The 24,985-nt window shown below is 43.6% G+C and overlaps 1 protein-coding gene across 1 annotated transcript in view; it reads left to right on the top strand.

The window, feature by feature from the left end:
• Positions 1-24,985, top strand: part of tenm2a (teneurin transmembrane protein 2a) — a 369,550-nt gene that overhangs the window by 291,628 nt on the left and 52,937 nt on the right. Inside the window, exons 9-13 of the mRNA XM_055224657.1 lie at positions 3,303-3,404; positions 5,507-5,701; positions 10,355-10,555; positions 17,273-17,458; positions 18,888-18,914. Coding sequence (XP_055080632.1) covers positions 3,303-3,404; positions 5,507-5,701; positions 10,355-10,555; positions 17,273-17,458; positions 18,888-18,914 — 711 coding nt within the window. The remainder of the gene's footprint in view (positions 1-3,302; positions 3,405-5,506; positions 5,702-10,354; positions 10,556-17,272; positions 17,459-18,887; positions 18,915-24,985) is intronic.

Here is a 24,985-nt window from a genome sequence, read left to right as displayed (position 1 = left end):
GACGAGATCAGGGAGCGAGATGAGACGAGATCAGGGAGCGAGATGAGACGAGATCAGGGAGCAAGACTAGTCGAGATGAGACGAGATCAGGGAGCGAGATGAGGGGAGATCAGGGAGCGAAACAAGAGCGAGATGAGGTGAGATGATGCGAGTTCTGGGAGCGAGATCACAGCGCGAGATGAGGCAAGACAAGAGCAAGATGAGGAGAGATGAGGGTGAGGTGAGGCGAGATTGGGGACTGAGACGAGAGCGAGATGAGGCGAGATCAGAGAACGAGATGAGGCGGGATTGTTGAGCTGGACAAGAGCGAGATGATGCGAGATCATTGAGTGAGATGAGGCGAGATCGGGGAGTGAGTCGAGATGAGGCGAGACCAGAGTGAGATGATGCAAGATGAGGCGAGATGAGCAGAGGTCAGGGAGCGAGATGAGGCGAGATTTAGCCATCATTTGTACAAACTGATAAATCCTCTCATGCTGTTCGTTCACAGATTCGGCCTCATGTTTTTGATTTAATATTTTATCTGTTTCAAACTCACTCACTCCAAACCTTTTTCTGTCTGTGCACGAGGAACGAAAAACTAACAAGATAATTTTTCACAAAATCACGCGGCTTCAAAGTCAGAAAAAAAACAAATAAAAATACAAAATTGAGACTCAGCAAAAACGATTGATAAATGTGGAATGAGTTCACGTTAATGAAATAAGATTCTGACTTTACATTTTGAATCTGATAAAAATGGCACTTCATCTCTGAAAAGTTGAGACAAATTTAATGTTCATGTCTCGATTTACAGAAAAGTGAAATAAAAACCCCAGGATCATGTAGAGGGTTAATACGAACATTTAAGACCAGAATGAGTCTGAAGCAGAGACAGAGAGAGGACACAAAAAAAAGAAAAAATAAACTTAAAATAACTAAAATAAATAAATAAATAAATAACTCAAAATAACAAAAAAAAATCACTAAATAATTAAAAATAACAAAAAACAAACAAAAAAAACCCTCAAAATAACAAAAATGTAAAAAAAGAGAGAGAACTCAAAATAACAAAAAATAAATAAATAAATAACTCAAAATAACTAAAAAATAAATCACTAAATTATTAAAAATAACTAAAAAACAAACAAAAATAACCCTCAAAATAACAAAAACGTAAAAAAAAAAGAAAAAGAAAAAAAGAGAACTCAAAATAACAAAAAAATAAATAAATAAAACTCAAAATAACTCCAAATAAAAACCCCAGGATCATGTAGAGGGTTAATACGAACAATTAAGACCAAAATGAGTCTGAAGCAGCAGAGACAGAGAGAGAGGACATGGTTTTTCAATAGAAAGTGAATTGGAGCCAGAATGGAACGCGTTAGCTAGCAGGTTAGCTATGTCAATGTATATAAACCAGCAGATTTTGGGAGTGTGTTTGTTCTGTTTTGATCAGACTGTGGGTTAAATAAAGGCGCCTGTTTCTCTACAACGTTTTAATTTGATGCAAGTCCAAAATGTTAATACAATTTTAATCATATCCAGAATTCATTTGGGGGAAACGTTTTGTGCGATAATAAGCTTATTTCGATTAAAACAAAAGGTATGAGAGGACGCGCTGAATCATTTGGGAAATTGTTTTTGTTTCCGTGTCTCGACATGTTTTACTTTTCACAAAACGAACCACAAATGAGCGAGCCGTCGTCATGGATACGAGCGGAAACATCCCCGGCAGCGTCTTCCAAAGTCTCAGTTTTTATCGATTTTGAAAAGTTGTGAAGTGGACGTTTTGTGGCATTTGTAAAACTGTGCATCTTAAAATATATTGTGGTCATAACCTTGAGAGTAGAACAAGAGACAAAGATATTTCCCGTAACGTAAAACTGCTCTTGTGGCTGAACTTTAAGCCGTGGAGTCTGCAGAGCACCGGCGGCATAATGAGAACAGTGACCCGAGCGAAGAGAACGCGGAACGATTGACCCGACGATGAAGATCAACAAAGACGCAGATGATTTGAGGTAAATGTGAGGATCTGCAGTGGCTGATGGGTAATTCACCGTTTATGGACAAGTCTTTGAGACACAACGGCGTCGCTCAAACCGTAAAAACCCGACGGACGGAATCTCGTGAAGGACGCTGTGTTTTAAAGACACGGGACCGTTTTTAAGAACGAACGGCACCGACGGATTTAATCGAACGCTTTGATGCTCCGTCAAAACGAAAAAGAAAAAAAAAGAAACTCTCACCCTCCTCCATCTTTTTACACTCTGTCCCCCTGTCCTCTCCCTGTCTTTTTCCATCTCTTTTCTCTCTCTCTTTCTCTTTGTCCATCGTACTCTCCTCTCTCTCCTCTCCTGTTCCCTCTCTCCTCTCTATGTTTTGTTCCCTCTCTCCTCTCTCTCCGTCTCTTACTCTCTCCCCTCTCTCTCTTTCCCACTGTCCCTCTCTCTGTCTCCTCTGTCTCTTGCCCTTTGTCCCTGTGATGTCTCTTTCTCTCTGTCTCTTACTCTCTTCTTTCTATCTTCCTCTCTGTCCGTCTCCTCTCGGTGTCTCTTTCCCTCTCTGTCTTTTACTATATCCTCTCTTTCTCTTCGTCCATCTCTCTCTCCTTTCTTTCCTCTCTCTCTTTCCCTCTGTCCCTCTCTCCTCTCCCTCTGTCCCTCTCTCTCTCCCTCTCTCTCTCCCTCACTCTCTCCTCTCTGTCTCTTTCCCTCTCTCCCTTTCCCTCTGTCCATCTCCCTCTGTCCCAGTGACCTGACTTGTCTCTTTATGTCTTGGTCTCACGGTTGGGCCATTTGTCCCTCTCTCTGTCTCTTACTCTCTCTCCTCTCTCTGTCTCTGTCCCTCTGTCTGTCTCTGTCCTCTCTTTGTCCCTCTGTCCCTGTGACCTGTCTTGTCTCTTTACAGTTGGACCATTTGTCCCTCTCTCTGTCTCTCACTCTCTCTCCTCTCTCTGTCTCTGTCCCTCTGTCCTCTCTTTGTCCCTCTGTCCCTGTGACCTGTCTTGTTTCTTTACGTCCCGGTCTCACAGTTGGACCATTTGTCCCTCTCTCTGTCTCTTACTCTCTCTCCTCTCTCTGTCTCTGTCCCTCTGTCTGTCTCTGTCCTCTCTTTGTCCCTCTGTCCCTCTGTCCCTGTGACCTGTCTTGTCTCTTTACAGTTGGACCATTTGTTGCGTCTTTAAGAATGAACAGCACCAGTGGATTTAATCGAGCTCTTTGATGCTGTCTTCAAAACGAAAAAAAAAAAAAAAAAAAACGCTGTCTCTTCCCTCTCACCCTCCTCCATCTTTTTTCACTTTGTCTTCTTCGTCTTCACAGATTCGGTGCAAGAGTGCCCGCGCAATTGCCATGGAAACGGAGAGTGCAATTCTGGAGTGTGCCACTGTTTCCCCGGATTCCACGGAATGGACTGCTCCAAAGGTACGAGGTCGTCTTTGTGTCTTTGTCCTACGGCGTCACGTGACTTTAACGAGAGAAGAAGAAAAGAGAAATAAAATGTCCAAATATCAGTCAATGTCACGTTTTTGTGTAAAATCAAACTCCTGAAGCGAGCGCTGATCACAGGCTCCTGTTTGAAGACATTTTGTGTTTTTTTTCTTGAGTTTTCAGATGATTAAAACTTCTTTAACAGTGTTTGCTAATGTGTGCGTTGTGTCGCCATGGTAACTGCTGAACGTTCTGCCAACACACACACATGTAGATCCCCCCCCAGCGCGACGTGTGTGAAGAATAAAAGGATAATTCACTCGACCAAATGTGTCCAAGTGTTTAAGTCCAGATGAACCTAAACACGACCCCAACCGCTCAGACTGAGGTGGAGGTCAGGTGGAGGTCAGGTGGAGGTCAGGTGGAGGTCAGGTGGAGGTCAGGTGGAGGTCAGGTGGAGTAAGATGGAGCCTGGCCCTGGGTGAAGAGACTCTCACTCTCTCTCTCTGTCTCCCTCTCTCATTTCTCTTTCTCACACACTTTATCTCTCTTTCACTCTCTTTCCCCCCTCTCTCTCTTTTTGCTCTCACTCTCTCCCCTCCCTCTCTCCTACAGTCTGTCACTCTCTCCCCTGTCTTTCTCTTTCTGTGTCTCTCTCCTGTCTCACTTTCTTTCTTTTTCTCTTTCACTCTCTCTCCACCCTCTCTCTCTTTCCCTCTCTCTCTCTCTTTCCCCCCCCCTCTCTCTCTTTCCCTCTCTCTCTCTTTCCCTCTGTCCTCCTCTCTGTCCTCTCTCTCTCTATCTCTTACTCCTTCCTCTCTCTCTCTGTCCCTCTCTCTTCTCTCTCTCTGTCTCTCTCCCTATCTCCCTTTCCATCTCTCTCTCTCCACACACACCTGAGACAGAGTGACCTGTCTTGTTTCTTTTTCTCTGTCTCTTACCCTCTCCTCCCTCCCTCTCTGCCTCTCTCCTCCCTCTTTCTCTCTCCACCCACTTGCCTGAGACAGAGTGACCTGTCTTGTCTCTTTTCTCTTTGTCTCTTACTCTCTCCTCTCCTCTGTTCCTCTCTCCTCCCTCTCTCTCTCTCTCCACACACCTGAGATAGAGTGACCTGTCATGTCTCTTTCTCTCTATCTCTTACTCTCTCCTCTCTCTCTCCTCTCTCTCTCTCTCTCCTCCCTCTCTCTCTCTCTCTCCACTTGCCTGAGACAGAGTGACCTGTCATGTCTCTCTCTCTGTCTTTTACTCTCTCCTCCCTCTCTCTCTGCCGCTCTCCTCCCTCCCTCTCTGCCGCTCTCCTCCCTCCCTCTCTCTCTCTCCACCCACTTGCCTGAGACAGAGTGACCTGTCTTGTCTCTTTTCTCTTTGTCTCTTACTCTCTCCTCTCCTCTGTTCCTCTCTCCTCCCTCTCTCTCTCTCTCTCCACACACCTGAGATAGAGTGACCTGTCTTGTCTCTTTCTCTCTGTCTCTTACTCTCTCCTCTCTTACTCTCTCCTCCCTCCCTCTCTCTCTCTCCTCCCTCTCTCTCTCTCTCTCTCTCCCCACACACCTGAGACAGAGTGACCTGTCTTGTCTCTTTTCTCTTTGTATCTTACTCTCTTCTCTCCTCTGTTCCTCTCCCTCCCTCCCTTTCTCCCTCTCTCCTTCCTCTCGCTCTCTCCACACACCTGAGACAGAGTGACCTGTCTTGTCTCTTTTCTCTTTGTATCTTACTCTCTTCTCTCCTCTGTTCCTCTCCCTCCCTCCCTTTCTCCCTCTCTCCTTCCTCTCGCTCTCTCCACACACCTGAGACAGAGTGACCTGACATGTCTCTTTCTCTCTGTCTCTTACTCTCTCCTCTCCTCTGTTCCTCCCTCTCTCTCTCTCTCCCCACACACCTGAGACAGAGTGACCTGTCTTGTCTCTTCACGTCCTCGTCTCTCTGTTGGACTCTCTCAGTTCAAACAGAGTTCTATATCGTTCGTTCATGTCGTTCCTTCAGGTCCAAACACTGGGACAAGGCTCAGTGCAGTTGCGAGTCTGGACACACGTCTCACTCAAACGTTTAATCCTTTCCCTCCCTTTCCCTCCCGTTGTCCCGCTCTCCGTCCTCAGCCGCCTGTCCCGTCCTGTGCAGTGGGAACGGTCAGTACGACAAAGGCTCGTGCGTCTGCTACAGCGGATGGAAAGGCCCGGAATGTGACGTCCCCATGACCCAGTGCATCGACCCTCTGTGCAGCGGACACGGAACATGCACCCACGGGAACTGTGTCTGCTCCATCGGGTACAAGGGCACCAACTGTGCAGAGGGTAAGACGGGGGGTGAGACAGGTGGGGTAAGAGAGGTGAGGGTAAGAGGGAGGGGTAAGACGGGGGGTGAGACAGGTGGGGTAAGAGAGGTGAGGGTAAGGGGGGGGGTAAGGGGGGGGTAAGAGAGATAGGGTAAGAGATGGGGTCTGAGGTGAGATAAGAGGGAGGGTAAGAGAGGTGAGGGTAAGAGGGAGGGGTAAGGGGGGGGTGAGACAGGTGGGGTAAGAGGGAGGGGTAAGAGAGGTGAGGGTAAAGGGGGGGTAAGGGGGGGGGGTAAGAGAGATAGGGTAAGAGATGGGGTCTGAGGTGGGATAAGAGGGAGGGTAAGAGATGTGAGGGTAAGAAGGAGGGGTAAGACAGGTGAGGGTAATAGAGGTGGGGTATGAGGGAGGGTGAGACAGGTGAGGGTAAGAGAGGTGGGGTAAGGGGGTGAAGGTACAAGAGATGGGATACAGGAGGTGAGGGTAAGTGAGATGGGGTAAGAGAGGTGGGGCAAAGAGGTGGGGTAGAGAGGCAGCTCTTTTGTGTCTTAACATATAAAATAAACCTGTTTAAATGAATGATGCCAGACCATTTTATTGATAGATTATTTCAGTTTGGGTCTTATTTTAATGGCCTATTTTTGTCATGCCTCAAAATTAGCATTAGCATTAGCATTAGCGTTAGCATCGAGACACAAACATGTCTCTTTATAAATACAGAAGTGTCTCTGGTGAAGTTTTCATTTTATTTGTGTTTAACATGTTCAGTGACGTCCACCTGCAGCTCCCTGTCCACTGTCTGACCCTAACCCCCTGACCTCTGACCCCTGACCCACCTGCAGCTCCCTGTCCACTGTCTGACCCTAACCCCCTGACCTCTGACCCCTGACCCACCTGCAGCTCCCTGTCCACTGTCTCATCTTTAAATATTTATTAATTTTACAGTGACTGGGCAAAAACCTCAGAGATAAAACTGGACAGGAAGTTGTGACGCTAACAGGAAGTTGTGACGCTAACAGGAAGTTGTGACGCTAACAGGAAGTTGTGACGCTAACAGTGGAGGGGGGGCGCCGTTGAGCACAGAGCCAACTAGATTTTAAAATATCATACATTTCTTTGTCATCTGGTTCCACCAAAATGATATTATACTTTGGTTTGGTTACAGTTTTTCGGTTGGACACAGACAGAAAAACATTATGTGGATTTGGAGAGGTTTATTCAGGGAACGGATCGAGGAACGTGGGAATTTAATATCGCCAAATCTACTGAAGGTCTGAGGTAGAACTAGAAGCTTCAACAGAGAAGATCTATTGATACTTGGCTCCTAATCGATGCGAAATGTTTAATAAAAGTGTAGATACCAAAAAATAGAACTCAGAATTGTCTTTTTCTAGAGCAGAACTAGTATAAGACGATAGTGTAAAGAAACTACGAATATTTTGTGTGGAAATAAAGTCAAAAAATCATGTTGAGGTCCTGAAGTTGGTATCAGGTTTTTAAAAAGACAGGACCAACAACACAGGAACAAAAAGTATTTAGTTTTAAAATGAAGTACTTAGCCTGTCACTCAGGGCCTATAAAGTGTTTACCACAGACTTAAAATGCTTCACGTTTGTCAAGTTTCTTTTGTTATTTTAAAAACCACGAAACGTCCACATCCATCAAACCCGTGGACAGCTCTTTGCTTGAGTGACTGTCAGCTCCGTCTTTCATATTGAACCCATCACAGATTTGATTAAGCTTCGAAATCGTATTGATCTTAGCGAAGAAGAAGGATCAGTGGCGTTTTGGTCGGTCAACATTAAGAGGAGCGGACTAGAAAGGCAAAGTGCAGAGCTGAGGTGGAGGAGGAGGTGGAGGAGTGAAACGAAAGGTCACAGAGAACGCAGAAGACGCAACAGCCGCTTTACGAGGTCAGCCTTTCCCACATTTCGTGCATTTTTGTCGTTTTTGTGGCGCTGGACTCAAATCTTATATATTCATCAGCTCAAAGTCGCTCGAACGATCCACCTGCAGTTCTCCTCCACCACCTCTCCTCCACCACCAGGAAATCGATAAGTGTGATCTGCCCTTTCTGCCAGAAAATCCAGAGCATCTGAGGTCAACTGTGACTGTGGGTGGATATGTGGATGGATGTGTGGTGGATGTGTGGTGGGTGGTTGTGTGGTGGATGTGTGCTGGGTGGATGTGAACTGGATGTTTGCTGGATGTGTGCTGGGTGGTTGTGTGGTGGATGTGTGCTGGGTGGATGTGCGCTGGATATTTGCTAGATGTGTGGTGGGTGGATGTGTGGATGGATGGTGGGTGGATGTGTGCAGGAAGTGCACTGGATGTGCGGCGGAAGTCTACTATGGTGAATGTGTAGTGGATGTGTGGTGGATGTGTGCTGGGTGGATATGCACTGGGTGGATGTGTGCTGGATGTGTGGTGGAGGTCTACTATGGTGAATGTGTAGTGGATGTGTAATGGGTGGATGTGTGGTGGAGGTGTGGACACATTAAATGCTCAGTGCGGCTCATAAACGGTGATGTAGCTGTCGTGTCGTTAGCTCCTCCTTCAGACAGATATAAGGCAATGTCCAGCAGGAATCTACCTCACTGTTAGCGTCACTACTTCCTGTTAGCGTCACTACTTCCTGTTAGCGTCACTACTTCCTGTTAGCGTCACTACTTCCTGTCCAATTTTATCTCTATGATGTTTTTGCCGAGTGACGCTAAAATGACTAAATATTTAAAGATCAGCCGGTGAACGGGGAGCTGCAGGTGTGTTAGGGGTCAGGGGTCAGAGGTTAGAGGGTTAGGGTCAGACTGACAACATGCTAACGCTAATGCTAATTTTGAGGCATAATAAACATCAAAACAACGCAAACGAAAGTATTCTACATGCACAAATAATCACGTCGTTTTTATTTGTGTTAATTTGAAGTGTAATAAGTTGTTTATTTTATATTTTTAGATTTTAATAAAAGTGACTGTTAGCTTGGCGACACGGTGAGCTAGTTAGCGTGCTGCTGAGTGGATGAAATTAAAGGATCACTGTCGCCACTTGCAGCTAACCAACATTTATAACAGAAAATGTAATAATTATGTCATAAATTATATTCTTACTCCTTAATTACGCTAAGATTGACGTAGCGCTAGTGCTAATGTGAAACTTTGGACTGTCCCGTGTTGTTAGTCCATTAGGGGGAGGCAGACGTGTTTATTATTTTGTCCCTTCAGCTTCAGTGTGTTTCGTGAGTTCTGTTTAAGACACAACGACAAACAAAGTCTCTGTTCACGTCGGTCTATGCATTTAAATGACATTTCAGCGTCAAACAGCGACTTCAAACATGGCTGAAGGTAAAACACACTGTCAATCACCCGGCTCCTGTTTACAGCGTCTCAGACAACACCACTTTATTTAAGGCTTATACAATATACCCACAATGCACCTATTACCCACAATGCACCCATCACTCACAGCGCACTGAAGCGTGGGTCAAATGCAGAGGACACGTTTCTCCACAGGGACAATAATGTATCTTAACTTTAACGTCAAAAACTGTAATGACACGTGGAATATTCTCTGCGTTTATTTGATCAGAAAAGACTAAACTTATTTTTACTCCAGACTTATTTATGTAGTTTCCGTGTCCCGTTATATACACGACATTCTGAGGAGTTTTTCTGATTCAAAACATCTAAGATTTTGTGTTGAATTGTTCGTTTTCTGTTTCGATACCGATGCCGATACTGTGTCGTTAAGAATCTGCTGATCCTCGATATCGACCGATACTAGAGACTGAAAACAGCATTTATTTAAACAGAAATGATGTTTGGAAAACCCATTATTGAAATGTGTTTTGGTCTTAATTTTACATCATTACAAACCTCATATATTCATCAGATTATTAAAGTACAGTATTTTCCGGAGTATCAGTCGCACCAGCCAAAAAACGCACAATAATGAAGAAACAAACATATATAAGTCGCAAAATCCAAATACCAAGAACAGACATTTTATCTTTAAAGCAAAGTTCTAATAATAATAATAAAATAGAGAATAACAGGATTTATTAATTTTTGCAAGATTCTGCTAAAACATAGAGATAAAATTGGACAGGAAGTAGTGATGCTAAAAGGAAGTAGTGACCAAGAACAGACGTTTTATCTTTAAAGTCAAGTTCTAATAATAATAATAAAATGGACCAACAGGCTGAATATCAGTACATCACGCTAACGTAACACATTTATATTTATTCAGTTGAAGCACAGACAGAACTGAACACGTGTCTGGTTTGTTAACGTAAGATATTAACAGTTAATCAGATAAATAAAGCAGAAAAAACAACACGTTTACTCTGGATCTCACTCCAAATCAATAAATCCACTGAATTCTTCTTCAGATGTTTTTTAAATGACCGTAATGTTGGAATTTTAAATGTTCAGTGATGTATTTGAATATTTTCACATATAAGTCGCAGCCTCGGACAAACTATTAAAAAAGTGACACTTATCGTCCTGAAAATACGTTAATGATTGTACCAAAATATTCACTGACCCCTGACCCCAGCACACGCTAAGAACACGCCTGTTTTTCCTCTGTGAAGTCGTTTTTCCTGCTGTCTCTCTGCTCATGACGCCATGTTTTCTCCTCTCTCTTTTCTGCACATATTGCTTGGCCTAAACAGTGGATTGTCTGGACCCCACTTGCTCCAACAATGGCATCTGCGTGAACGGGGAGTGCCACTGTAAGCCCGGCTGGGGGGGGCTGCACTGCGAGCTGCCCAGAGCCCAGTGCCCGGACCAGTGCCACGGACACGGGGCCTTCATCCCCGACACCGGCCTGTGTAGCTGCGATCCCAACTGGATGGGCCCAGACTGCTCCATGGGTAAGAAGAAAATCTGTTACGGCTGAAAAAAACTACAAGGCCGTTATAAAAACATATTTTGCTTCCCCCAAGGACATACGGCTAATTAGTTTATCATTTTATTTCCGTCTATTCGGGTGTTCAAACGGCTTAGTTGGAGTCGTAAAAGCCTTGAATAAACCCAAGTTGTTCAGAAATAGAAATAGAGAGAATGTCAGGATAAAATATGGTTGGGTTTATTATGTGGGCGATATAAAGTCATATCTCTGCGTGGAGCGGCAGTGAAGCTCATTATCACAGTCTCTGGATTAAAACTTTAGTCTATGTGTAAAATAAGACGATGATGTTCATGTAAAGCAGCGGCAGAGACTCGCAATTTATGTTTTTATCATTAAATTTAATTAAAACTGTACAAACACGGCAGGAAATACAAGAATGTGTCGATGTGTGTCCGAGAAAATGAAGAAAAGGCGAGTTGATGGTTTGATTCCAGCTCATATTATCGCTGTGACACGTTATCCATGTTTCTTAAAGCTGCATTATGTGGCTTTTCATATGTATGCACAGCCACACCTGCTCGTTTCCATGGAGACGTCATTGATTTGGCTGAAAACGTTGCATCAAAACACCAAAAATGTCTCGGAAAAACCGTGTCCAGGCTCATGTCTTCACAGATCTGACCCATAACTCGGTGGTGTTGTCTCTGTCGATGTAGATCACGTGTGTCAAACGCAAGGCCCCCGGGCTGAATGTGGCCCCTCACGTTATTTTATGTGGCCCACGACAAGATAAATTAAAAGGTTTGACTGTCTTAAAATGTCAGTTTATCAGGAGATACAGTTATACAGCCACATTTTTACATCTATGGAAACGTATGTGTAACGTTTCCATAGAGACAGACCCCCCCATGAGAAAAGTGACATGTTGCATCTTTAAGTACGAATGTGGACAGGTTTTTGACGCAGATCTGTGGCATTTTTTGATGAGAAAAAACATATTTCACGCTCGCATTTATACACCAGTGCACACAGACGCCGGGGTCGAAGGGGGTTAAGTGTCTTGCTCAAGGACACAATAACAGCGTTCACTTTTTGGAGCTGGAATCGCACCGACAACCTGTAGATCAGTGGATTTCATGGCTCTACCAATGATGTTTATGTCAAGAAAGCAGGATTTGAGCCTCCCACCTTCAGATAAATGCACAGACGCTCTACCAGCTGAGCCGTTTGTACATTTCTAATTACGTTACATTTGTATTTTGTTTTTCGAGTTTTCAGATTTGCAGTTTCCTTTTCACACAACAATAACCTCATGTCGACATCGCCTCCAGTCACAGCATCACGTTTGTTCAGTGGAAAAGTCGTCTCTTCTGCTCCACTCACTTTACTTTTACAAATAAACTGTAAATCCTCAACTTTAAACTGGAAAACGGCAAAACGCCAAACAGAACTCAACTCAACAAAGTGCGAGGCGAAGCTTTAACTTTAATAAACACGCCGTCGTTCTGCGTCCCGCGATTCCACAGCCAGAGATCGGATCAAAACATCTGTACGTCCCAGAGTCCCGGCTCCACGGGCGTCCACGCGGCTCCCGCTCGCCGTCACGTCTCACTACGGCGTCTGCTCGAGTGGAGACGTAACGGAGACGCGAGGAAACACGGCGGCCATTTGTAACCGGAGCTGATTGGACCTGATTGTACGAAACAGAGACGGCCGTCGTTTGGATTAGAGACGATGAAACAGACGGTGAACAAACGCACGTGTTTGAAGCATCAGAGTTTAAACCACAGGAGCAGATAAAATATAAAAATGTAAAAATATAAAAATACATTTGAAGAGTTAAATCAGTGATCAGAGCGGATCAGAAGCAGCTCATCTGTTCATGTTCGTTTCATTCTGATTCTGATTCTTTACTACATATTTTTGAAACTCTACCGCGATAAACTCATTTACAGCACGTTACATTTTAAAATAAAATAAATTATTAAAGGAAACGGTGGCTCTGTGTTAAATAAACTTAAACGACCCACGGTTTGAATAGTTTATATATTTGACTCTTGGTGAGAAAAAGGTTTGGACGATCCTGGACGTGAGGGACGAAAGACACAAGTCTGTGTGGGACTAAACCAGGACTAAACCAGGACTAAAACAGGACTAAACCAGGATTAAACCAGGACTAAACCAGGACTGAAGCAGGCCTAAACCAGGACTAAACCAGGACTAAACCAGGACTAAAGCAGGACTAAAGCAGGACTAAAGCAGGACTAAACCAGGACTAAACCAGGACTGAAGCAGGCCTAAACCAGGATTGAACCAGGACTAAACCAGGACTAAACCAGGACTAAAGCAGGACTAAACCAGGACTAAACCAGGACTGAAGCAGGACTAAACCAGGACTAAACCAGGACTAAACCAGGACTAAACCAGGACTAAAGCAGGACTAAACCAGGACTAAACCAGGACTAAACCAGGATTGAAGCAGGACTAAACCAGGACTAAACCAGGACTAAAGCAGGACTAAAGCAGGACTAAACCAGGACTAAACCAGGACTGAAGCAGGACTAAACCAGGATTAAACCAGGTCTAAAGAGTACTAAACCAAGAGCTAAATGTGGACTTAATAAAATAATAAAAATGCATTGGATTTACACAGAGCTTTGCACTTTCAGGCTTTATGCATCATAAACCAGAACTAAAACACAACAAGGCTACATCTGGACTAAACTGGGCTGAAACCAGGACCAAACCAGGACCAAACCAGGACCAAACCAGGACCAAACCAGGACCAAACCAGGACCAAACCAGGACCAAACACACCTTTACTTTACTTATTGACTCACAGACTCCACCCACTCAATGATGAAGAGACAGAAACTCGTCTTTACGTTCTTCATCCGTGACGATCTTGAACACTGGATGGATGTCTGTGTCTTTGCTCCAAAAATATCCTCCATCAGCGTCCGCCATCTTCCCGAAGCGACACGTCCTGTACAATTTGCCAGGAGTCCCTCATCCATGCAATTCAATCAGCTCTGAAAACTCTGTCACCCAAACTTTATAACAGATGCCACGCCACTTCCTTAATCAAAGAGACACGCTCATCAGGCCACTCTAAAAAAAATGTCCCCAATTTCACTCTCTCTATCAATAACGTCGCCCTGTCAGCTCGTAATACCCACACTGCCTGAGTTATTCCAGACGCCGACCACTTCCTCAAACAACACATCCGTCAAGCCAACATAATGACTTTCTCCACCTAAAAACTCATCTTCGCTCATCTGTTTGGTCTCACAAACTCTGATCCATGTCTCCGACCGTGTTTCACTGTACATCACCATGAAAGAGGAGGGTTTAAGGAACAGTGCGGCTTTAAGGAACAGTGCGACTTTAAGGAACACTGCGTCTATAGAAACACTGCCGCTGTAAGGAACACTGCACCTTTAAGGAACACCGCGTCTATAAGGAAAACCGGGCCTTTAAGGAACGCCGCGTCTTTAAAGAACACTGCATCTTTAAAGAACACTGCACCTTTAAAGAACGCCGCGTCTTTAAGGAAAACCACGTCTTTAAGGAACGTCGCGTCTTTAAAGAACACTGTGTCTTTAAGGAACGCCACATCTTTAAAGAACACTGCGTCTTTAAGGAACGCCGCGTCTTTAAAGAACACTGCACCTTTAAGGAACGCCGCGTCTATAAGGAACACTGTGTCTTTAAGGAACACTGTGTCTTTAAAGAACGCCACGTCTTTAAGGAACACTGCGTCTTTAAGGAACGCCACGTCTTTAAAGAAGACTGCGTCTTTAAGGAAGCCACGTCTTTAAAGAACGCCACGTCTTTAAAGAATGCCACGTCTTTAAAGAACACCGCGTCTTTAAGGAACACTGCGTCTTTAAGGAACGCCGCGTCTTTAAGGAACACTGCGTCTTTAAGGAACGCTGCGTCTTTAAAGAACACTGCGTCTTTAAGGAACGCTGCGTCTTTAAGGAACACTGCGTCTTTAAGGAACACCAGGCCTTTAAGGAAAACTACATCTTTAAGGAACGCCACGTCTTTAAAGAACACTGCGTCTTTAAGGAACGCCGCGTCTATTAGCTTAGCACTATTAGCTTTTTTTTCTGTAAATTTCATAGATCCTAATATACAATCCAAAAAAATATATATATCTGCAATTTCAAATGACTTAAAGGTTCATGACGTAACTTTTCTGAAAGAGGAAACGTTTGTGTCACTTCTTCGTCTCCATGGAGATGCTACAGAATGTTTTACAGACTTATGCATCTATCTTTTTATTTCTTGAAAAAAATACACACAGATTACTATATTTTTTGGGAAGTGGGCTCGCCTCTCCACAGATTTTAACAGTTATTTTTTACCTGCACCATGGAGACAGATGCATTTAATGTTACACTGTGGAACATTTCAGATATCGTGAACCCCCAGAGCACGACAGCGTTGATCTGTGGGAGCTGGAATGGACTTTATCAAAGAGAAATAATGTCACAGATGCACTGTATCTGCTCGTCACCATGGAAACGTTAGCGCTTTGCCTGAAATGTTCCACAGTATAACATTAAATGCATCTGTCTCCATGGTGCAGGTGGAAAGTAGCTGTTAAAATCTGTGGAGAGGCGAGCCCACTCCCCAAAAATACAGTAATGTGTGTGTTGTTTTTCAAGAAATAAAAAGATAGATGCATAAATTTGTAAAACATTCTATAGCATCGCCATGGAAACAAGGAAGTGTCACCAACCTTTCCCCTTTCAGAAAAGTTAAATCATGAACCTTTAAGTCATTTGAACTTACAGATTTTTTTATTTTTATTTATCTTATGTCCAGATCGATGCTATTTACAGTAAACAGCTAACATTGCGGTGTTTTTGAACGTGTGAGCGGTTCCTTGACGTAAAGCGTTTTGAGATTCTTAAAAGTGGAAAAGTTTAAAGTTTAAATCTAAAAACGTGACCGAATGTGACCAAGGCCGTTACTGCAGCGTCGGTCGATCGTTGGAATCTTAATAACACCTTGAATAAACGAGAAATTCTTGTAAATTCACGGCTTTTTAACTCGTCTTTTGTGTCTATCGTTGGAGCTCGGAGCTTCTTTCTGCCTGTTTCTGTCCCGTCTCTGTATCGAACCTGCTCTCGCTCTGTACAATGAGTAATAGTTAGATCTCGTATAAATCCCATCTTTGCCTCAGTTTTTAATGTGTGACTAATGGTGTGTTACAGTGTTGGTGTGATTAATATTGACTTTTATGAGCATCATTAATGTACTGCATATATTTCTCCTTCTATTGTGTTTTGCCTTTGGGTTTTCTATGTACAATTGGCCCAGTAAATTTATAAGCTGCCCCGCAAAAGCCATTAGCAAGCGCCAAGGCAAAACCGTCGTGTTTGCATGTTTTTTATGACTGCAAATGAAAGAAAGTACCAAAGTAAAAGTGGACTATGGAGTTTTAAGGTGGATCCTGTGTCTTTCTGTCTCTACAGTGGCCCTGCAGGGACAAAACTGGGGATAAACAAGTCGAATGTCGATATTTGAAGTGCTACGTTCGACTGAATCTAATGACTGTGAACCAATGTTACGAAAATATCATCACAATATCATCACAATGTTACAATAATATCATGACAACATCACGACAATATCACAATGACATCACGGCGACATCACAACAGTATCACAATGACATCACGGCGACATCACAGCGACATCACAACAGTATCACAATGATATCACGGTGACATCACAACAGTATCACAATGACATCACGGCGACATCACAACAGTATCACGACATCACGGCGACATCACAACAGTATCAAAACGACATCACAGTGACATCACAACAGTATCACGATATCACGACAACATCACGACGACGTCACGACAGTATCACAAGCAGAGGTGGAAGAAGTACTCAGTTACTTAAGTAAAAGTACAGATACCAAAGCAAAGGAATATTCAAGTAAAAGTAAAAATATCACATGAAAAAAAATCTACTTAAGTAAAAGTACTAAAGTGCCTGTTTAAAAATGTACTTAAAGAGTCAAAAGTAAAAGTATTTCTCACAAATTTTGAATCTTATAAAACTTCAAATGTGTTGATTTTGATAAAGTTTTGAGCTGAATTTTGTTGAACAGAAACATTTAAATTGATCTTTTTTTTCTGTTTTTATTTGTATATTTTTGTTTTGTTCCAATTCTGTCTGACTTTTCTGCAGGTCTCACACAATAATAACAAATACTTTTACTTTTCAGTGCAGTTCATAAATGTAGTGGAGTAAAAGTACAGATACTGCTCTCAAATGTACTCAAGTAAAAGTACAAATGCAAATCCTTCTTGTGATAAAACCTAAAAACTCAGATGCACAGTTCCAGTTTTTTCATCTCCGATACCGATCCTTAAGCTTTAAGTATCTGCCGATTCCCGATATGAATCAATACCAGTGTGAGGATTCAGAATGTCATTTCCCCCAAAAAGAGTAAATTTATAAAAAATAATGGGTCCAACTGTGTTTTGTTTTTTTTTTATCTTGAAGACTGAACAGCTTTATCTTTATTTCATTTTATTATGAGGCGTTTGGGTCAGATCAGTTTGTAAAAGTTAAAACCCAACCAGGGAATCGACTCGACCGATACCATGGAGCAGATCTGATCCTGTGAAATTCCCTGTATCGTGTAGATATTTGATACCAGTATCGGTGCCTCTCTAATAAAACCCCTGTCTCTCGTCCACAGAGGTGTGCTCGGTGGACTGTGGCACTCACGGCGTCTGTATGGGCGGAGCTTGTCGTTGTGAGGAGGGCTGGACGGGAGCGGGCTGCGACCAGCGGGTGTGTAACCCGCTCTGCATCAAACATGGCACCTGTAAAGACGGAAAATGCCAATGTCACCAGGGCTGGAACGGAGAACACTGCACCATCGGTAAGACATTCAGAACATGAGTGTGAGCGAGTGCGGCTGTCAGCACACGAAAAGAAAAGAACGAAAAGAACGAAAGAAACACAGACGCCAAAACTAAAGTGGGAGCTATTCTCCACTTTGTTAGAGGAATATGGAAATGAGACGGCGCAGAAACGAGCGACGTTAGGGAGCGGGGGGGTGAGCGGGGGGGAGGGGGCTGGAGGTAAGTCAACAGGAAAGAGTCAGCTCAACAAAACAGAACAAAAGAGTTTAGCCCCGATTCAGGCTCCTCTCGCCGGAGACCCCAGAGTTTCCTCTTTTACGGCTTTGAAACGTTACAAAGTTTAAAGTGATGAAAGGTTCAAACTCCTCCTCACCTCAGTGTGATGAAGCTCTGTGTGTGTGCGTGTGTGCGTGTGGGGGTGTGCGTGCGTGTGTGTCAGTCCATGTTTCAGTCACTGTCTCCTCTCGGGTGTCACTTTGGACGGGTGCGTTTGATTCACACACCTCGCTGTTCGGAGACGTTCTCAGCCTCGTTCCTCTGTCACCTCAAAAACAGCTCCTATATCAGACTATACACACATCACACACACACACACACACACATGAAACATACACACGCATGTACACCCCATACACACACACATGAAACACACAGGGAGGGGCTCAGGGGCGGGGCTTAAAGCTCCACACTCCCCCAGAAGAAACTAAGAAACTAGGGCAAGTTTAACTGCAGCAGAGTGAAAAAGACACGACAAAAGAAACACACACTCTACACTATACATACGCACACACACAATACACACACACTCCAATCACACTGCACACACAATCCACACACACTCCACACACACACTCTCTCTACACAAGCACCAAATACACACACACACTCCACACACACTCCACACACTAGCGCGTAGCTCATTTTGCCTGTTGTTCATTTGCATGTTGTTGCTTGCACATTATTTGTAACACTTTAGAATAACTACACCTTAATTAGCTTTAATAAAACATGAACAAAGACTTAATTCATAATGAACAAATTGTTTATTAAGATTCAGGCTTTTTTTTTTTTTTTTACTTTTAAAGCCTAAACTTAACCTTAGCGCAGTAAAAAGTGATGTATTAAATGTATTTTGCTCATTTTTAATCGTTACTTGGACAGAGAGTACGTCCCTCTGTGCTAAATTTCTCTTTAGATGCTTCACTCACCATGTTTCAACTTTTATCTGCTCATTTAAAACAGAAATAATCCTCTGACTATTAAAATAACCGTTGTTTGCAGCTGTTCTAAGTCATTGTTAATAACCTGTTTGTTCATGATGACTTAAGTCTTTCTTCATACTTTTAAGGCTGTAAATAGTGCAGTTTTTTAATAAAGTGTTACCCATTATTTTGAACCAAACTCTCCCGATTTCTTACCTCTTTTGCACGTTTTCTCCCACTGCAGACCATGGGAGCATGGTTGACAAAGCAGGTACCGTATCTGACTGTGATCTTGTTTCTTTAGCCTGTGGTGGTAGAAGCTAGCTGCTGCATATGTGGGTTTTGGCCTGGCTTGGCTCTGTAGACTCTGTGGTGCTGTTCTGTTCATAGACTATAGGGGGCGCCATCCTCAATGAGAACTCCCCTGTGTGTAGCGCACGTTGTTGTGTGCGTTACGCGGGGGTGAGCTGTCATTGAGTGTCGATGTGCTGGGGTCAAGTAGAGCCTTTAGTGTGGTCCTAGCAGTGTGTGTGTGACGTGTGTGTGACGTGTGCATGCGTGTGAGCGTTACCGACACTTTTAAACGAGCACTGCGTAACTTTTCTGGTGGAGGGTACGCCACCTGCTCGTCTCCATAGATACTTTATCGCTTTGTCTGGGAATGTTCCGCAGTATGGCATTACACGTTTCTATGTAGTAACATTTTTATGACCTTGAAAACCTCCTGACCACAGACTGTTTATATAAATGGACACAGCTAACCTGCTAGCGCCGCGTTTAAACAGGAAGTGAGCGTGGGCGCACTTCCTGCTTCATCGACTCTGGCTCCAATTCACTTTACATTGAAAAACTCGTCATTCTGGTCTTAAATGTTCGTATTAACCCTCTACATGATCCTGGGGTTTTTATTTCACTATTGTGTCTGTAAATCAAGATATGAACATTAAAAACAGACGAATCAGGCGCGTTATTTTCCCGAGGTCGCTCCTGTTAGCGTTAGCAACAGGTTTGATTGACAGGTTTGCTAAGCTAAACCAGAGGTGTGGGCGGAAAGGGGCGTTCACCGGACTCGCCCCTGATTGGCTCTTTGGTTGCTATGGTTACTCGTGGTCCAGATTAGCCGCTGTACCTGTTAGCCTCGATGAGCGTCATTTGGAGCCGACGTTGCGGTCACATTCTACGGTGGAGTCTGACATTGTGGCTTCGCCCGGTGGCAGCGCTTGTCTCCATGGAGATAGACAGGTGTAAATTCCATGCTGCAAAATATTCTTTGTCTGGCGTACTCTCCTCCAGAAAAGTTCCACAGTGCACCTTTAAATGAACACAATAATAAAACACTTGGATGTTCTCGGGATCGTGCAGAGTCAAACTGCTCCACACGAGGAGCTGTGAAGTTGGAGGTAATTGTGGAATTTCCCTGGTCAGTGACGCGGCGCTGCAGAGCCGTCGAAACACGGCGTGAGACTGTGTTTATGTTTAGGTGAACGCGGCGACGCTCAACACGAAACTACTCCAATGTGTGTGTGAATGTGACTCAGAATCTACTGTATTTCACACAGTGTGACACTAAACACACATGTGCACAGGGACGCACCGATCCTGCTTTTTCTGTTTCGATACCGATGCCGATACTTTGGCTTTAACTATGTGCCGATCCCCGATATCGACCAATACCAGGGCAGATCTTATTTAAACTCAAATGCTGTATAATAAATAATAAAATAATAATAACAAAAAAATAATAAATCAACAAATAACTGAATAAATAAATAAATAAAAATAATAATAACTAAAAAATAATAAATCAACAAATAACTGCATAAATAAATAAATAAAAATAATTAAATAATAATAAATAAACAAATAATGACATAATAAAAATATAAATAAATGAATACATATTGAATTAATACAAATAAATATAATATTTTAAATAATAATAAACATTACCCAATTGTGTTTTATAAATGTTGTGCATCATTTTAAGTAACTACAGAACAGATTTGGAGTTTTGGACCAACATCAACCACAACATCGTCTCATTTCACCAATTTATAGATCAAACTGAGATATCGAATGAGCCGATATCTTGGAACCGATATGTGATCCATCAAAATGTTCAATATTGCCGCCGATATTTTACACCAGTATCGTATCGTTGCGTCGTTAAACGCACAAACCAGTCGAAGATGTTCTTAATAAACACAAAGACAACAAAAAGCTGAAGTGAGGGTTAAAGGTTCATTATGTAACTTTTCAGGTGGAAGTTCCGTTACCTGCTCGTCTCCATGGGGATTTTGTTGCTTTGCTTGTTATGTACCGCAGTATGGCATTAAACCTACCGATCTACCATTTATTTCATTTCATTATGTTTCAAAAACGTTCTTCATCGCAGGGTCACGTCTTTGTCTCCTCGGCAACAGATCAGTTTGAAACATACGGTGGAACATTCCAGACAAAGCTATAATCAGACGGCAGATCCTTCACTCGAAAAGCTACACAATGCACCTTTAATGCCTTTGGACTCGTAATATTTGAAAACGAGAACCAGAGCGGATTCAAAGTGGGCGGAGCTGTGCGAGAACGTTCATGTGACAATAATGAGATAATAATGTTAAACTGCGTCGTCAGTGCGTTGCCAGATAAGATCGTCTCCACCATTTTGCAAAAGGTTTTCTTCTTCACAGCCTTTCACTCAAAAATACCGAGACGTGATGCATTTTGTTGTTGGAGACAGATATGTTTGGATCAATAAACAGGACAAACACTGCTGCAATTGGGCCACTTGAGACCGTTTACCTCACCTGACACTCACCTCGCTCCTTTACCAAGACGTTTACTTTTGTTTTGATTTGTTTTGGGGACAAACAGCCGTCGTTTATTCATTTTTTACGGTTGGGAGGTTCCGCGTCATTATCCGGACGATTAAACCGGGTCAGATCAGGTTCAAATATTTGCGTAAACAAGGATCTCTCACGTCGGGGTGCACTTAGTCTGAGAGCGAAGACCCCACACCATCACACTGTCAATCATCTGCCACGTAAAGGCACACACTGTAACTTTTCTGCCATCTGCTTGTCTGCATGGAGATGTTATCACCTTGACCCAAAGTCCCACAGTACAGCTTTATGCTTAAACGCTGAGGCTAGCAGTTATAGCGGCTAATTTGGAGCAGAGTTGCATATTAAGAATTACGACCACGAGTATCATAGCAACCAAAGAGCCAATCAGGAGCGAGGCTGTTGAAGGTAACGCCCCTTCCCGCCCACACCGCTGGTTTAACAGGGAGTGGGCGCTTAGCAACGCTGTCAATCAAACCTGTTGCTAACGCTAACAGGAGCGACCTCGGGGAAAGAAGACGCCTGATTTGTCCGTTATTAATGTTCATATCTTGATTTATCTTGACAAAATATTGAAATAAAAACCCCAGGATCATGTAGAGCGGGATAATACGAACATTTAAGACCAAAATGATGAGTCTGACAGCAGCAGGTACAGAGATTTTTCAATGTAAAATGAATTGGAGCCAGAGTCGACGGAGCAGGAAGTGCACTCATGATCACTTCCTGTTTAGAACGTGGCGGCTAGCAGGTTAGCTATGTCCATTTATATAAACAGTTTGTGCGCCCACATCAATCTTGGACATATATTTCTGAAATAAGCATTCTTGTGTCTCCATGGATACTTTATTGCTTTGTCTGGAATATTCCACAGTATGGCTTTAATCATATCTTTCCAGCATTTATTCCAAAACGTTTTGTATTGCTCAAAAATACCTTGACAAACATGCATTCTCACTGTGGAATGGGCTTGCCTCTCCACAGATCTGGAACACTTAAGGCAAGACGATAACATCTCCATGGAGACGTACAGGTGGTCAGAAAAGTGACTTGGTGTGGCTTTAATGAGTCCGCTCTCTGGCTGTGGGAGCATGCAGACGTCAGTGGTGTTTTAGGCCTGTTATTATCAGCCGTGATACAACGTGATGAGTGGTTTTATTCTACAAAAGTGCAGCGTAATCTGGTCCATCTCGGATTTATAGAAGTGACCTTTATGTTCTGACCTTTAGAGGAGACAGAGCCGTGAAACAGAGGAAACTGAGAGAATACTGCAACTTCAGAGCCTTTAAAGTAACACGACGACTGTGAGGTGACTGTACGGGGATAACGCTCCAACTACTGTGACTTTTGTTTGGACTGGTGCCCTACAACTAGAAGGTTTAGGGTTCAAATCTCGTATGTTGGGTCTTTCAATGTTGAGTTTCCAGACATGTTTAACTACAGACACTTTCAAATGGCCAAACCCCCAAAACGATGTGTTGTTAAAGTATACGTACCAATGAGTTATACAGTAAAAGCCAAAGTTAAATCTGTAACTGGATAAAAAGTTGTCGGCTGCTCGTCCAAGACACTTGCCGTATATCTGTGTGCGAAGGAGGAGCTAACGACGCTGAAACTGGAAGCAGCTTTTGTTTACAGTTTCTGTTTGTCGGCTGAGGTCTAATGAGTTATACTAAGTGTGCACTGTGCCTGAGAAGAAGGAGGAACCAAACAGACACTGCATAAAAGAATGTACCGACACGAGAGAGAGCAGCTCAGGACCACAGTCTGCTGTTCATCTCCATCTCCACAGATCTATAACTCCATCTCCAGACCCAAAGCAAACAAAGGAAACAAAGAGAACAATAGAGCAGTGTCTAGTAAGGCAGTGTCCAGCAGTAATGTGACCAGAACTGAAGAAGCAGCTAAACGTCTTCACTCTGAAACGTTTTGTCCAGTGACAGATTTAAACTTTGTCTTTTTCTTTGGATCAGACCTGGACGACCGAGCGACACAGACGTCTTCTTCTGTATGACCCTGTCCCAAACCTGTGTAAGTCGACAGAGTTACATCAGGAAGGGCATCCCATTTAAAATCACAAAGTCGTTCACTGCCTCCAGACAGGCCTGATGTGACAGTTTAGTTCATGTTTTATTTATCGCTGTTTGTAAAAGATTCTGTCAAAATCAACTGCAACATTTTACCTTTTTAGTATTTTTTATTTATTTTACTTTTCCATAGTTTTATATCCGTTTCCCTCTGAGCTGTTCTTCATTTAAAATATTAAAAGACACATAGTTTGAGCTCTCTCTCTCTCTTTCTCTCCATCCATTCACTCCGTCTTTCTCCGAGTATCTTTTCTTCATTCACACAGCTCTCTCCCTCTCTCTGTCTCTCTCTCTCCCTCTTGTTCTGTCTGTCCATTTGCTCCCGTATCTTTTCTTTTGTTCACACCGCTCGATCTTTCTCTCTCTCGCTGTTTCTCTTTCTTTCCATCCATTCGCTCCTGTCTTTCTCTGAGTATCTCTTCTTTCATTTGCACAGCTCTCTTTCTCTCTCTTTCCCTCTCCCTCTTCTCTCCATTCATTTCCTCCCCTCTTAGAGTATCTCTTCTTTTGTCGGCACAGCTCTCTCTTTCATTCTCTCTTTCTGTTTCTCTTTCTCTCAGTCCATTTCCTCTCCTCTTTCTCTGAGTATCTTTCTTTTTGTCCACATAGCTGTTTCTCTCTTTCTCTCTGTCCATCCCCTCCCTCTTTCTTCTTTCTCAGAGTATCTTTTCTCTCATTCACACATCTCTCTTTTTCCCTCTTTCCCTCCATCCATTCCCCCCTCTTTCTTCTTTCTCCAAGTATCTTTTCTTTCGTCCCCACAGCTCTCTCTCTCTCTTTCCCTCTCCCTCCTTCTGTCTGTCCATTCCCTCCCTCTTTCTTCTTTCTCATAGTATCTTTTCTTTTCTTCCCCACAGGTCTCTCCCCCTCTCTCTTTCTCTCCATCCCTCCCTCTTCCTCTCCGTCCTGTTCTTTTCTTCCCCACAGGTCTCTCCCCCTCTCTCCATCCCTCCCTCTTTCTCTCCATCCCTCCCTCTTTCTCTCCATCCCTCCCTCTTTCCCTCTTTCTCCCCGTCCCTCCCTCCCTCTTCCTCTCCATCCCTCCCTCTGTCTTCTTCCTCTCCGCCCTGTTCTTTTCTCCCCCACAGGTCTCTCTCCCTCTCTCCATCCCTCCCTCTTCCTCTTTCCTCTCCGTCCGTCCCTCTTCCTCTCCATCCTGTTCTTTCCCCTCTGTCCCTCCCTCTTCCCCTCCGTCCCTCCCTCTTTCTCTCCGTCCTGTTCTTCTCTCTCCGTCCCTCCCTCTTCCTCTCCGTCCCTCCCTCTTCCTCTCCATCCCTCCCTCTTCCTCTCCATCCCTCCCTCTTCCCCTCCGTCCCTCCCTCTTCCCCTCCATCCCTCCCTCTTCCCCTCCGTCCCTCCCTCTTCCCCTCCATCTCTCCCTCTTCCTCTCCGTCCTGTTCTTTTCTCTCCGTCCC

This window comes from Periophthalmus magnuspinnatus, chromosome 10, assembly GCF_009829125.3.
Source record: "Periophthalmus magnuspinnatus isolate fPerMag1 chromosome 10, fPerMag1.2.pri, whole genome shotgun sequence".
NCBI classification, from domain to species: Eukaryota; Metazoa; Chordata; class Actinopteri; order Gobiiformes; family Gobiidae; genus Periophthalmus; species Periophthalmus magnuspinnatus.
The sequence above is the reverse complement of the archived record's forward strand: the minus strand, read 5'-3'. Positions and strand labels throughout refer to the sequence as shown.